At 38.7% G+C, this 16,166-nt stretch overlaps 1 protein-coding gene across 7 annotated transcripts in view; it reads right to left on the bottom strand.

The window, feature by feature from the left end:
• Positions 1 to 5,234: 5,234 nt before the first annotated feature.
• Positions 5,235 to 16,166, bottom strand: part of RAP1GDS1 (Rap1 GTPase-GDP dissociation stimulator 1) — a 150,686-nt gene continuing 139,754 nt past the window's right edge. For 6 of the 7 annotated variants that reach the window (XM_024993023.2, XM_024993026.2, XM_024993025.2 and 3 more), the window contains 2 exon segments: positions 13,124 to 13,252; positions 5,235 to 5,877 (listed from right to left, as the gene is read on the bottom strand). In XM_024993023.2, coding sequence (XP_024848791.1) covers positions 5,750 to 5,877; positions 13,124 to 13,252 — 257 coding nt within the window. In that variant the 3' untranslated portion in view covers positions 5,235 to 5,749. 7 annotated transcript variants of the gene reach the window in all.

The following is a 16,166-nucleotide window of genomic DNA, read 5'->3' on the forward strand; positions in this document are numbered from 1 at the left end:
GGAGATCCAACCAGTCCATTCTGAAGGAGATCAGCCCTGGGATTTCTTTGGAAGGAATGATGCTAAAGCTGAAACTCCAGTACTTTGGCCACCTCATGCGAAGAGTTGACTCATTGGAAAAGACTCTGATGCTGGGAGGGATTGGGGGCAGGAGGAAAAGGGGACGACAGAGGATGAGATGGCTGGATGGCATCACCGACTCAATGGATGTGAGTTTGGGTGAATTCTGGGAGTTGGTGATGGACAGGGAGGCCTGGCATGCTTCGATTCATGGGGTTGCAAAGAGTCGGACACGACTGAGCGACTGAACTGAACTGAACTGATATAATATAGTATTCCTATATTTTAGAAGATCTGTGGTTGGATTTAAAATTTATATACTGGAAATCTGGCTTAAAGCTTTAAAATGTTTTATCTCAAGATAACAGAAATCTAAAAAATATCTTTTTGAATTATTTAAGAAAAAATCCCAAATTTGACACTAAGCAGCTTCAAAGTATGACAGGATTAAGTTTTCAACTTCCTTGATGAAGATTAAAAATTCCAACTAATTTTTTTAAAACTGAATCCTGAAACAGAAAATTCTCTATATGTGTGACCAAAACCAACTGAACACTATAAAATTTCACACACCACTGAATGTGGTTTTACCTTTATAGTGTTAAGCAGATTAATATAAGATTGCACACATGCCTACCAGCAAAACCACACATCTCTGAGTCATGGATAAATTCCAAGAATGTGCTCTGAAGTTGGGGGTGAAGGATAAAGGCAAGTTTGATTTTTATGTTGTATATGGTGTTTGAATTAAATCACTTCTCCCTTGAACCCCTGTTTCCATGATTCAGCCATCCAACTTGCTCCATTTTTACTCCCTGAAAGCTGCATTAATAATTATGGGATGAGAGAAACCATTTCATTTAAGTCACTTGGAAGAAGAGCGCATGGCTCATGACAACACCCTGATCCTCCAGTTTGCTTAGGAAGTGGGAGGCTCTCCATCTCTCTGTGGACAAATCTGACATCAGGCCATAGAAAAGCCAGGGACTCGGGAAACAAATGGCAGGAGAACCCAGCCATCGGTTCCTCCCTGGCTTAAGTTGGTCCAATTATAATTGGTTCCAGTATATAAATGAGTCGTTGTCATATTAAGTGTCTCTCTAGTGTTATAAATAGCAGACAGATGCATATTGCCCATTTTTTTGAAATGTTGTTAGATTACAACCTCTATGGCCATGCTGAAAAGCTCAATTTGGTGAAAGGGTTTGTTTGTTTTTCTGGGAACAGAGTAAGGATAAGGAAATAATTAACTTTAAAAAGTCAACTGAGAAAGAATAAATAAATTGAACGATTGAACTTTGGAGCATAAATTCCATGCAAAGTTCACTTTTTCTTTCAGATACTGTAGCTGACCATTTACAGTAAATAAGAAACTAGTAATATCTTACCCCTGAAACAGGGACTTTGTCTAGTCAAGAAGCATAATGGTAAATGGGTGGCTTCTACCAGAGGATTCGGGGCACAGCTAACATAAACCGTTATGCAAAGCACACAGCAATTATATATAAGAAAAACATGAAGTATGTATATTAAAAAGGTATATTGTATATATAAACAATTGGCAGCACTGAAAATGGGGAAAGGGCATTGTTTTGTTTCTATATTGAGAAAAAACTCATAGTACTACAGCTTTGTTTATATTGATTTAGTAATTCTGCTAATAGAAGCTAATATCACTGAGCTAGTACTGTGATTCCCACTTCACAGATGAAGAAGTCTGAGACAGGAAGAGAAAACACTACAGTGGAGAGCCATGCTCAAGGCCTGCTCTGCCCACCTGGCCATCTTTGTTTCAGGAAGGAGGTAAGGGGTTATGCATTCCACATTGAGGAGAACTGGGTGCTCCTGAAACTATGAATTTTTTTAGTTGCTAAGTCATATTTCTTTTGTGACCCCATGGACAGTAGCCCGCCAGGCTCCTCTGTCTATGGGATTTCCCAGGCAAGAATACAGGAGTGGGTTGCCATTTCCTTCTCCAGAAACTAATAAGACACACAATTAATGAGACAGAACCTAATATCAAAAGAAATTCTCTCAAGTCAGACAAATATTGAAATCTCAATTTCTCTATCTAGAACTAGTTCTCCTGTTTGGCTCTTGTTCTTTGAATTCCTGTAGCCAGGAATCCTGCGGGGGCAAGGTGGGGAGTATAGTTTAGGCCATGATATGTTATAGTTCCCTCCAGCCTCAATGTCAACCTCTTTAAACGTTTCAATTATCAGAAAAATTCTAGAAAGTAGAGATTATTAAACACGATAAGAAAACAGGTCCAGAGAGTTTAAGTAATGTGGTGATGGTCACACAGCCAGTACGTAACAGAACCAGGATGTCACTACAGGAGAGAGAGTATTCAGAGACCTTACTCCTTCCACTTACCACACTTTTAAAACAGCTATTTCAACATTTTAGACACAGCTTTAAAACCTATCTATGAAAAACACCAATACAGTATACTAACGCATATATATGGAATTTAGAAAGATGGTAACAATAACCCTGTGTACGAGACAGCAAAAGAGACACTGATGTATAGATCAGTCTTATGGACTCTGTGGGAGAGGGAGAGGGTGGGGAGATTTGGGAGAATGGCATTGAAACATGTATAATATCATGTATGAAATGAGTCGCCAGTCTAGGTTCGATGCACGATACTGGATGCTTGGGGCTGGTGCACTGGGATGACCCACAGGGAGGGTATGGGGGGAGAGGAGGGTTCAGGATGGGGAACACAGGTATACCTGTGGCAGATTCATTTCAATATTTGGCAAAACTAATACAATATTGTAAAGTTTAAAAATAAAATAAAAATTAAAAAAAAACCAAAAACCTATCTATGAAGCTATATGGCATATAAATACATAAACTAATAGACCATATCTGTGGGGAAAACCCCAATTTTCCTGGTTATAGCCATGAAGATTCACCCCAAATTATCACTAAGTGCTTTTTTAACAGACACTTGTATAATTCCAATGTACGGCTTCCTCACATCAAGCAGTGTCTTTTAAGCGTACTGATTCTAGTAACAGTTGGATACGAAGGATAATGCTCACCTAAGTAATAGACAGCTTCACCCTTTATGTTCAGCAGAGTTAGATAATAAGCCCTCTGATGATACCAAAGAGTATTTCTTTTTCAAATGTTCACATGCAGGGTTTTCCAGAACAATTCACACTAATCCTTATATCCTGTTGCACCCAAGAGGAAATTGTTTTAGAACTGAAAAACTTTGTTCCACATCTCCACTGTTATCAGAGAGTATGCTCAAAGCATGTTTCATCAAGGAAAATACAGGGTTGTGGGCCAGTATTTAATCAATTTTGCTTTGAGCACAGTATGGGTTCGCTCTGGGTGGGGTGGTTAGCAAGATTCCAAGGAGCTAACAGGACCGGGAGGGAGGAAGGGAGGACATTCCAGTGCGTTTCACTCAGACATCTCCCCTCTAATTTTTGGCCTGTTTGCTTTTCATCTGTGCTCTAGTCCTGGCACAAACTGGTAACAAAAGCTTTGTTGTGTGGCGCCGCCCATCTTTCCATCAGAATGCACTCTTACGAGTAGCAAACTAATGTAAAGGTGGTCTCTAAAACTAAGTAGTGGGAGAGGGATGGTATGGTCTGTGGGCTCCCGCCCACCGCACAGCAGCACATCCTGAGTTCAGTGGAGCCCTGTCATCCTAAGGGCGCAGCTTCTGGTCTTTGTAGAACAACTGGTGATTTGAATTGCATTTCATTTTGCCAAAGATGAGAGTTCCTAGCATATCAGCAACTTGATTGCTGGCAGCTGGCCCATTTAGTGTCTTTTCTCAAATCCATGATTTTTGGATGCTTTTGTTCTGAGGTTTTCTGTATAATGCTCTTCAGTAGAGACAGCCTACTATCAAAAAAGAAAAAAAAAATTCCTTGAAGTCAGACAGATACCTACATCTCAATTTCTCTATATATCTAGAAATAGTTCAGGCACTCTGGAAGTTTCATGGCAGTAGGGAGTCACTCAGTGAATACCTACTGAGCCCCAGAGATCAGCAGGTGCTAGTCCAGGAGCTGGAAACAGAAGTACAATACACAAATAAACCAAATGATGCCATTACAGTTTGATATACTATTTATTTAGTTATTAATATGGACAGCCTATTATGCAACATTACAGATATCTTTCAAAACCTAAAATACAGTCCACTGTCCAGCCCAGGAGGAGACAATGAACAAGACCATTCTTAGAGTAAATGTAGCATAAGCACTCACAATAATCGTCCTTTTCTTGGACATCAAAGGGAACAGTCAGTGAAAAGGTTCTTTCACCTCCACTGGAGTTTTAACGTTCTTGAATGACAGCTATTTCAGAGTCAGAAGTCCACCTTCGAGCACCCCCGAGAGGTGTGCAGCATCAATGTTGGAGAGCAAGGAGCCCACCTTACCTTTCAGCCAGTATTCGTCAAACTTGAGCATACGGAGAAGGCAGGTATGTCACTGGGGTGTTCTGATTACTTTACAAAGATTGAGTTTCAAAGCTCTAAAAACCCGTGTGGTGGTGGTGGTGGTGAAGAGTATACCACATTTTGCCAAGGGGGTCTTCTCATCTCTTGAGGCTTGGCACTGCCACTTTTCCATTAGGCTTTAAGATCTACTGAAGCTCTCTGTGAAAAGCAGAGGTGGGAAATGCTAACACCTACTAGAATGAGGCCATCTGCAGAATGAACTGGACTGGCTGCTATGGCTTTTATAACCTGCTTCCTTTCTTTAGACAATCATTTCTGAAACTTTTCCTGTATGTCCTGCATATGTCTCATATAAAATTTAAAAGGGCTAAGACTGAGGAAACTTCTGGCTCTCAAGCTGGATGATAAAAAACAAAACAAAATCCATTCTCCAATGAGCTCTACTCAAATTTCTCAGTTGAAAACAAATGCCAAGTGATTTTTAAAGACATGTGCTGGACAATATTAACTGATGGAAGAAATTCTGAGGTGAAACTGTACATATACCAAAATCTAAAATACAGGCTGTATTAGTGTAATATTTTTCAACCCCTTAGTTTTATGTTGAAAACTACAAATGTTTTCAGCATCAGGCTACTGATGATGGCCAAGTAAATATGAAATTAAAAAACCTCAGGAAGTCTTGCCAAGTTTGTGGCAGTTTCAACAGACTACAAAGAAAGAAGAAGAAACCATAGGGTAAAGAGTGAGAGTGTTGGACTTTATTTAACTCTAGGTACCATGGATTTGACATTAGTAGGTAAGACTAACGAATAAGCAGCCATACAGGTTTTTTGGTCACTGTGCTTTCCAAGCACCAATAAATGGAGCTATTTTTATTATTCAATCCCATCTTTCATGAGCTAATCAGATCCTGCTGCGTTCTCGCTTGTTTCTAATTTACATTCGTATGTAGTTTAGCAAGGGTGAGGAGCAAGTCACTGTGTAGTACCGCGTTTACGCCATCACAGGACTACAACATGCACATTCTACTTAATGTAGCTCAAGCAACAGGAATACAAGAAAACGGTGATGGGTGGAGACTTGTTCTTGACAAATTCATGTTCACACTAACTATGGGTTTAGAAATCTTATTGGGCAGGTACCTACAGCAGTTCTTCGGTTGGCATTGGAACGTTACACGCATGCACAAGTGGTGTGGAGAAGGATGGAGGACAAAGGGGAGAGGAGAGGAGTGTCGGCGAGGGGCAGTTCTCAGCTTTCCACAGCCAGTCTCTGCTCTGTGAGAGAGGCCTGCTGAGCCACGCTTTTGTTCTCATGACTGCGAAGTTTAGACACCACGTCTAGAAAGGCCAAATCCTGCACTTCCTTGTGCAGAGATTCTGGAAGACAAAAACAGGACAACAGGTACGCTTCTATTAGATTGCTCTAATCGTACGATACACACTACCCAAAGCATATACCCAGAATGCTTGGGTAAAGGATGCTGAGTTATCAAAATAGATCTGTTTTAAATTTTGTGGCAAATTAAAAGGTTTTACCTCTCCAGAGGGAGGGGAAACATGCATACTTACAAGTGATTCATGTCGCTGCACAGCAGAAACCCACACAACACTATAAAGCAGTTATCCTCCAATTTAGAAAGTTACACCTCACCTCTTTTCAACAAATTTCTGTGACAGTAGACTCCTTTTCAGATTTCCTATCTTCTTCTTTCTCTTGCTCTATTTAACTTCAATTAATTACAGTAAAATACAGGATATTCCTCTGAAGGCCAATAAGTTTTATGTAATTAGCATTCCTCAAACTGGTGTGTTTACTTTGATAAAACTGAGGTATAACACCAGCTGGAGTAGCAATACTCAGAATAGATTTTAAAATAATTGATATTTGTAGAGCATTCCATCCAAAAGCAGCAGATAACACTTGCAAGTGCACGTCGAACATGCTCCAGGACTGACCGCACGTTGGCCACACAGTGAGCCGTGGTAGATTCAAGAATCGTGACGTCATATCAAGTATCTTTTCTGATACAATGCAATGAGATCGGAAAAACTGTAAAACATACACATGTGGAAGCTAAATAATATGCTATTAAACAACCACTAACTCACTGAAGAAATCAAAGAGGAAATTAAAAAAAGAAATACCTAGAGACAAATGAAAACAAAAGCACAATAATCCAAAACCTATGGGACACAGCAAAATCATTCTAAGATGGAAGTTTACTGCAATACAATCTTACCTCAGGAAACAAGAAAAATCTCAATGTATTCGCATCTAATGCAACTAGAGAAAGAAAAACTAACAAAAACCCAAAGTTAGTGGAAAGAAAGAAATCATACTTATCAGAGCAGAAATAAATGTGACAGAGATGAAGAAAACAGAAAGGATCAATGAAGCTGGTTCTTTGAAAAGATAAAAATTGATAAACCTTTAGCCAGACTTGTCAAGAAAAATGGAGAAGGCTCAAATCAATAAAATTTAAAATGAAAAAGAGGTTATAATAGACACCACAGAAATACAAAGGATCATGAGACTACTACAAGAAACTGTATACCAATAAAATGGACAACCTAGAAGAAATGGACAAATTCTTAGAAAGGTACAGTCTCCCAAGACTGGTCTGTTTATATTTTTCCATTTCTTCCTGCTATAGTCACAAGTAATGAAATGGAAAATGTGATTAAAAACCTCCCAACAAAGGTCTACGACCAGATGGCTTCACAGGTGAATTCTATCAAGTATTTAGAGAAAAGTTAACACCTATCTTTCTTAAACTAGGCCAAAAAATCAGAGGAAGGAACACTCTCAAACATTCTATGAAGCCATCATGCCTGATACCAAAACCAAAGATATCACACACAAAAAAGAAATTTACAGGCCAGTATCACTGATGATCACAGACACACAAATCCTCAACAAAATATTAGCAAACCAAATCCAACAATATAGTAAAAGGTTCACCTGAAACTGTCACAACATTGTTAATCATTATTATACTCCAATATATAAAAAAATTTTTTTTCAAGTCAGGGGTATGTAATGTACACCATAGGGAATACAGTCAATGATACTGCATTAATTTTGTATGGTGACAGGTGGTTTATTAGACTTATGAAAAGTGAAGTCACTCAGTCGTGTCCGACTCTTTGCGACCCCATGGACTGTAGCCTACCAGGCTCCTCCATCCATGGAATTTTCCAGGCAAGTGTACTGGAGTGGGTTGCCATTTCCTTCTCCAGGGGATCTTCCCGACCCAGGGATTGAACCCAGGCCTCCCGCATTGCAGGCAGACGCTTTACCATCTGAGCCACCAGGGAAGCCCAATTTCCTGATCATCACTATAAGTCAAGCCCAATTAGACTTATAGTGGTGATCCATTCATAATATGTATAAATGTTGAATTGCTATGTTGTATACCTGAAGCTAATATTGTATGTCAACTATATTTTAATAAAAATTAAAGAACAAAAACTCAATACATTAAAAAGATCATACATCATGATCAAGTGGGATTTATCCCAGGGATGCAACACAACAAATTAAAGGATAAAAACCATATGATCATCTCACTAGATGAAGAAGCTTTTGACAAAATTCAAGACCTATTTATGATAAAAACTCTCCAGAAAGTGGGCATAGAGGGAACAGACCTCAACATAATAAGGGCCATATAAAACAAACCTATCTTACATCACAATACAAAAATTAAGTCATAATAGATCAAAGACCTGAACATAAGAGCTAAAACTCTAAAGAAACTTAAAAACCTAGGCAACAAAAGGAAAAAGAGAAACTGGACTTCATCAAAAAAAAAAAAAAAAAAACTGGGTGTCAAAGGATACAACAGTGAAAAGGCAACTCTTGAAATAGGTGAAAATATGTGTGAATCATATGTCCAATAAGGATTTAATATACAGAACATATAAAGAACTTAACCAACAAGAAACAACCCAAATAAAAAATAGGTAAAGGATTTGAATAAACATTTCACCAAGAAGATAAGGTATACAAATGGCCAATGAACAACTAAAGATCCCCAACATCACTAATCAATAGGGAAAAGCAAATCAAAATCACAGTATACGTTCCTACCTGACACCCGTCAGGATGGTCAAGACAAAAGACCGTATCAGTGAGGATGTATAACCTGGGACCTATGTGCACTTCTGATAGGAATGCAAAGATGGTGCAGCCACTGTGGGAAAGAGGACAGTGTTTCCTCAAAAAATTAAACACAGAATTGCTGTATGGCCTAGAAATTCCCCTTCTGTATATATATGCAAACTAACTGAAAGAAGGGGCTCATATTTGTGCACCTGTGTTCAGAGTGGCATTACAACAGCCAAAAGGTGAAAATAATCCAAATGTCCATTGACTGGGTGAATGGATAAACAAAGTGTGATATATGCAAACAATGGAACGTTCTTCTGCCTTAAAGAATGGAGTTCTGACACGCTACACATATATGAGCCGTGAAAATATCATGCTAAGGGAAAATAAGCCAGACACAAAACAAAAAATATTGTATGGTTCCACTTACACAGGGTACAAAGAGTAGTCAAATTCATAAAGACAGAAAATAAAACTGTGGTTGCCAAAAGCTGGGGAGAGGGGTGACTAGGGAGTTATTGTTTAAAGTGTATGGAGTTTCAGTTTGGAAAGAAGAAAAAGGCCTGGAGAAGAATGATAGAGATGACTGCACACAGATGTGAATGAACTTAATCCACTGGACTCTACACTTACAATGGTTCAAATGCCAAATTACATGTATATTTTACATTAAAAAATGAACAATCATGAACATGCTTGAAACAAATGATATCAGCTAGGAAACAGAAGATATAAAGAACAGAAATTTTTGGAACTCAGAACTATATACATGTAATGTCTATGTATATTGCATATATACACAGAAGTAGGATTGCTGCTACTGCTAAGTCACTTCAGTCGTGTCCGACTCTGTGCGACCCCATAGATGGCAGCCCACCAGGCTCCGCCATCCCTGGGATTCTCTAGGCAAGAATACTGGAGTGGGTTGCCATTTCCTTCTCCAGTAGAATTGCTAGGTCATATAATAATTCTGTTTAATTTTTTTGGAGAGACACTGTACTCTTTTCCACAGTGGCTGCAATAAATAGCTTGACAGGCTCAAGAACAGAATGGAAAAGACAGAAAAAATAATCAGTGAACTTTAAGACAAAGCAATACAAATTACCCAATCTGAACAAAAGAGAGGTGATAAGCTGGGAAAAAATGAACAAAACTTCAGAGCCTTGAGGGATATAACTCAACAGCTCACATTTGTGCCATGAGAGGCCTTGAAGGACAAGAGGAATAGGGTGGGACTTAAAAAGTACCTGAAGAAATATGATTAAGAACTTTGCAAATTGAGCAAAAGACAAAAAGCCTATAGATTCAAGAAGCTGAACAAACCTTACATAGGATAATCCCAAAGAAATTCATGCCAAGGAAAAGTATAGTCACACTTTTGAAAACTATTAACAAAAGAAACTCTTAGGTCAGAAATGACACCTTACCTACAAGAGAAAAACAAATCCGGAGATGGTGGATTTCTCATAAGAAACCACGGAGGCCAGAAGAAAGTGGCACAACATTTTCAAGTTTTGAAAGAAAACAACTGTCAACCTAGAATTCTATACAGAGAAAATATTTTTTAGAAATGAAGAGGAAATCAAGATACTCTCAAAGAAAATGAATAAGTGAGGAATAATAAAGGAAATGAGAATTTGTTACAAGCAGACCTAACCTAAAATAATGGCTAAAGGAAATTCTTTAAACAAGAAGAGAATGTTTTTTTAAAAAAGCAACCTTGGAACATCAGAAAGAACAGATAGAGCCAAGACACAGATAATAAATACAATAGCTTTCCTTTCCTCAAGCTTTTTCTGGGTTATGTTTGATGCTTGAAAACAAAAATTGTAACAACTTAGAACAATGTCCCATGGATGGAGGAGGCTAGAAGGCTTTAGTCCATGGGGTCGCTGAGGGTCGGACATGACTGAGCGATTTCACTTTTCACTTTCATGCACTGGAGAAGGAAATGGCAACCCACTCCAGTGTTCTTGCCTGGAGAACCCCAGGGACGGTGGAGCCTGGTGGGCTGCCATCTATGGGGTCGCACAGAGTCGGACACGACTGAAGTGACTCAGCAGCAGCATGCACCGGCACCTCTGTGCTTACTGCAGCATTATTTACAAAAACCAAGATACAGCAGCAATGTGAGTGTCCAAGGATACATGAACGAGTACAGAAATGATGGTGTGTTTGTACAATGGAATACTATTCAGCCATGAAAAAGAATAAAATCTGGCCATTTATGACAATACAGCTGGACCTTGAGGGACTATTCTAAGTGAAAGAAAGATAAAGAAGAGACAAAGAAAGATAAATACCACATGATCTCTCTTATATGTGGAATCTAAATACCAAGTTCATTAGATACGGAGAACAGATTGGTGGTTACAAGGGGCAGGGATTGGGGGTCGGAGAAATGAGTGAATTTTTTTGATTTGTTGTTTAAATATTAAAAACTACAGTAATAAAAAATCCAAAGAAACAGTAAATGATTTTTGCTTACTGATTAAGCAAACATGCTTTTTCCCCTCACTGTTCTCCAATTTGGATTTCATATTACAAAAAAAACACAAACTTACCAGTAGAGCAAATAGTATTTCTATTTTTGTCTAGCAGAATAAAAATAGAAAATTCAGAAAATACCCAAAGACAATACTCCCTAACTAACTAAAGACTTAACACAAGAGCATCTTGACCATTTATTTACTGGTCAAATTGAGAATGGATACACTCTTTTCAAGGAAAATTTTAACATCTGAGGGGTTGCCCAAGCAGAATTTGTGGAAAATATCTGCAATTATCTCAAGGCAGAGGAATACTGGGGTGTTATATAGCTGGAGAAGGCAATGGCACCCCACTCCAGCACTCTTGCCTGGAAAATCCCATGGATGGAGGAGCCTGGTAGGCTGCAGTCCATGGGGTCGCTGAGGGTTGGACACGACTGAGCAACTTCACTTTGACTTTTCACTTTCATGCATTGGAGAAGGAAATGACAACCCACTCCAGTGTTCTTGCCTGGAGAATCCCAGGGACAGGGGAGCCTGGTGGGCTGCCGTCTACGGGGTCGCACAGTTGGACACGACTGAAGCGACTTAGCAGCAGTCAGTATAGCAGAACACAACAGAAAACACTACCATGGGCAATGTAGACAGAGTCATGTCAGCAACATCCAAAGAGATGGAGGCTCAAGCCAAGGGAGTCCATGATCCCAGTTCCTTTAGCATAGCTGACACAACTGCAGAGAAAGCCACCTTGACCTGATGCCATTGTACAGTCCCCTCATTTAACTCTCCTTGTTCTGATCAAAGCTCATCAAGCAACCCTTGATGTCTGTCTGCCCTGAAGGAGTCAATGCACCAGACGTGCATTTGCAGTGTTCCAAGATCAGTGGCAGTCATACTTCTCATTATAAAGGGGTAAACCACCATTCTGGTTTTGTACCGGGATGAGCTGAGCCTATCCCAAGAGACAGATCCACCCTTGGTGTATGCACAAAAAAGTCTATCTAGAAAACTAAACCTGCCTGTCAAGGCTCAATTCCAGAAAGGCTTTCCTGATACTCACCCCCATCTACTGCCCACCACCTTGGCTGTTACCATCACCTTGAAAGCTGCTAACCAGACAGGACTATTTACATTTACTACTCCTCACCCAGCACCACTGCAATGTGGTGCTTCCTTCCTTCACAGACTTGGCTTCCTTGTCTAATAAATGGTAGTGATGATACTGACAACCAACTCTGGATGAAATTATGTAATCCTTAAGCATTTAAAAAAAAAAAGGGGGGAGGCAGCGGATGACAGAGTGGGTTAAAACACATGACCTAACAACACGCTGCCTACACTTCAAATACAAGATACAGCAGACTGAGTCTAAAAGGGTAGAAAAGAACCAAGTGGATGTTATTCAAAAGAAAGCAGGAGTAGCTATATTAATATCACACAGACTTCAGAGCAAAGACTACGACCAGAGACAGGGAGAAATGTTACACACTGATGAAAAGGTAAATTCTCTAGGAAGGCACAGTGATCCTAAAGGTGTATGCACCTACCAAGAGAGCTGCAAAATATATGAAGCAAAACCTGATAGAACTGAAGGGAGATAAAGACAGACCAACATTTACAGTTGGAAACTTCAACATCTCTCAATAATTGACAGAAGTAGTAGAAAATCAGCAAGAGTATATCAATAGAAACACCACTGCCAAGCAAAAGGATCTTACTGACATTTATAACACTCACCACTCGATACCAGCAGGATGCACGCTCTTCTCCAGTGTCCATGAAATATTTACCAAGATATGCCAAATTCTTGAACAAATTCCTTAGCTAATATCATGGTACACAAAATCAGAACTTGTTCTTTATATAAAATAATATCTTTTGAAAGTATATGCAATGTAAAAGTAACCCTATATCTTCCATAAATTTTTAATGCTTTTAAAACACAAAGGCACCATTTACTATTATTTTATATTTAATGTCAACCACATGTTGATGAATACCAAATAACAGAGGAAACACATACCAGATCCCATGAGAGCACAGATCAGGACCATGGAATTGTATTTGATTTCAGGAGCACTTCTCTCATCTGCTAGCAGCCTGTGCAAGATCTGTACAAGTTGAGCACTTTCTAGGTCTTTCTCAGCAGTACCTGGAACACGAAATAATTAAAGGAACAGTTATATTCATTGGGTATAAACCTGGTACAGTCTGGCTAAAAACTGCTTCACCTTTTAGAAAATGAACATGTTAAACCTTCTGAAAGGAACTGATAAGCAGAAAAGATGGTATGATACACTATGTACTGTCACCATCTTCAAAAATTATCATGACCAAATAGGCACATGAAAAGATGTTCAACATCGCTAGTTATTAGAGAAATGGGAATCAAAACTACAGTGAGATATCACCTCACACCTGTCAGAATGGCTGCCATCAAAAAATCCACAAACAACAAATGCTGGAGAGGGTGGGGAGAGCAGGGAACCCTCCTGGACTGTTGGTGGGAATGTAAATCGGTAGAGCCACTATGGAGAACAGTATGGAGGTTCCTTAAAAAACTAAAAATAAAACTACCCTATGACCCTGCAATCCCACTCCTGGGCATATATCCAGACAAAAGCATGGCCCAAAAAGACACACATGCCCCCCAACGTTCTTTGCAGCACTGTTTACAATAGCCAAGACATGGAAACAACCTAAATGTCCATCAACAGAGGAATGGATAAAGAAGATGTGGTGTGTATATATACACACACACAACGGAATATTACCCTGCCATTAAAAGGAAAGAAATAAGGCCATTTGTAGCAACATGGATGGACCTAGAGAGTGCCATACTGAATGAAGTAAGTCAGACAGAGAAGGAGAAATGTCCTATGACATCCCTTTATGTGGAACCTAAAACGAAATGATACAAATGAATTTACTTACAAAACAGAAAGAGACTCACAGACTTAGAAAACAAACTCATGGTTGCCAGGGGGAAGGGATAGTTAAGAACTTTGAGAAGGTCATGTACACACTGCAATATTTAAAATGGATAACCAATAAGGACCTATTCTAAGGCACATGGAACTCTGCTCAATGTTATGTGCCAGCCTGGATATGAGGGGGATTTGGGGGACAATGAATACACGTATATGTATGGCTGAGTCCCCTCCCTGTTCACCTGAGACTATCACAACTTTGTTAATCAGTTATACCCCAATACAAAATGTTTTTGGTGTTAAAAAAAAAATTAAAAAAAAAATTATCACGGCCAATTGTGTATCCTCTATCTCTCTTCTTGTCCACCTATTCTCACCCACCCCAAGGTATTTTGGAGCAAATCCTATAGTCACATAATTTCCTCTATATGTAGTCTAGAATGTATCTTTAAGAGAACGGTACCCTGCAATTCCTATCAAAATCCCAATAGGATTTTCTAGAGAAAACAGGTAAGCTTATACTAAAATCTGTGTGGGAAACCACAGGTCCTAAAAGAGGTAAACAGTCTTGATAAAGAATAAAATGGGAGGAATTCCTCTACTTGATATGAGGATCACTGCATAGGTACAGTTATCAAGACAGTGTGGTGTTGGTGGAGAGACAGATACACAGGACAAAGGAACTGAAAGAAGATCCTGGAAGCAGACCCACAGGAGTATGCTCCACTGATTTCTGACAAAATCAATTCAGAGGAGGAAAGACAGCCTTTTCAACAAAAGGTGCTGGGGCAAGCAGATCCATAGGCAGGGAAAAAAAAAACAAACCCTGACCCAAGCTTCACATTTTATACAGGTATTAACTAAAAAAGATCCCAGACTTAAATGTAAAACGACAGGACTTTCAGGACACAAATAATCCTTAAAAGTTTAAAATCCTCAATAGTTTAAAAAAAGATTAGAAAATAAGCAAAAGACACAGGCATTTCACCAAGGAATATATAAGATGGAAAAGTACATAAAGATGTTCAACATCGGTAGTCTTTAGAAAAGTGGAAATTAAAACTACATGAGGTATCACGACATATTGCTCAGATTGACTAAAATTTTAAAAATTAGGGATAATATTAAATATTGGTGAGGGTAAAGAGAAAACTAGGTCAGTTATACAGTGCTGGCAGAGTTACCATACAACCTAGCAGTTATAACTCCTAGGCATTTATCCAGAAAAATGAAAATTTGTGTTCACATAAAATCCTATACATGAATGTTCTTTGCAGCATTATTTTTAAAAGTCCCAAAGTAGAATCAGCCCATATGTCCTTCAATAGGTGAATGGTTAAACAAGTCGTGGTACATACAAATCATAAAATACTATTCAGTAATGAGAAGGAATAAACTATAGACACACAAATCAATGACTCTTTAGGAAATTACGCTGATGAAAAAAAGCCAATTTCAAAAGGTCATATACTATATGATTCCATTCATACATTTCTGAAATGAAAAAAAAATTTAGAAATGAAGGGTCGGTTAGTGGTTTCCAGGGATTAGGAGGGTAGGAGGCAGGTGGGTGTTGTTATGAATGGAGGATCCTTGTGGAGTTAGAACTGTTCAGATACACCTACACGGGTGATGAAACTGAATTTAACAGAAATTGAGTACAAGTAAAACTGGGGAAGTCTGAACTATAGGTAAATTTTATCAGGGGTTGGGATGTTATACTAGGTTTGCAAAATGTTACCACTGGGCAAAACTGGGCAAACTGTAAATGCATCTTTATTATTTCTTTTAACTGCATGTAAATTTACAATTACCAAAAACAAAAAAAAGGACTCTTTAAAATGTTGCTTTAATACTATTATCATACAAAAATTTTATAATTACTTCATAGTATCTACAAACCTGAAAGGATACAGGTTTGGAAAAATATGGTTTTCAAAGTGTGTTGTATATTAAAAAGGTAGTATGGCCTTATTTTTAAATCTTAGGCTCAAGGAGCCTAGGAAACACTAGGTGATAATGATAACAAATGTGATTATGTATTATTTTATATAGTTCTATGGTAAGGTAACCTGACTCAGGCAAATGCCTGAGTTATTGAGAAGGCAAAATTAAAGCCTATTTAGAAGATACTAG

The sequence above is a fragment of the Bos taurus genome, chromosome 6 (genome assembly GCF_002263795.3).
Source record: "Bos taurus isolate L1 Dominette 01449 registration number 42190680 breed Hereford chromosome 6, ARS-UCD2.0, whole genome shotgun sequence".
Taxonomy (NCBI): Eukaryota; Metazoa; Chordata; class Mammalia; order Artiodactyla; family Bovidae; genus Bos; species Bos taurus.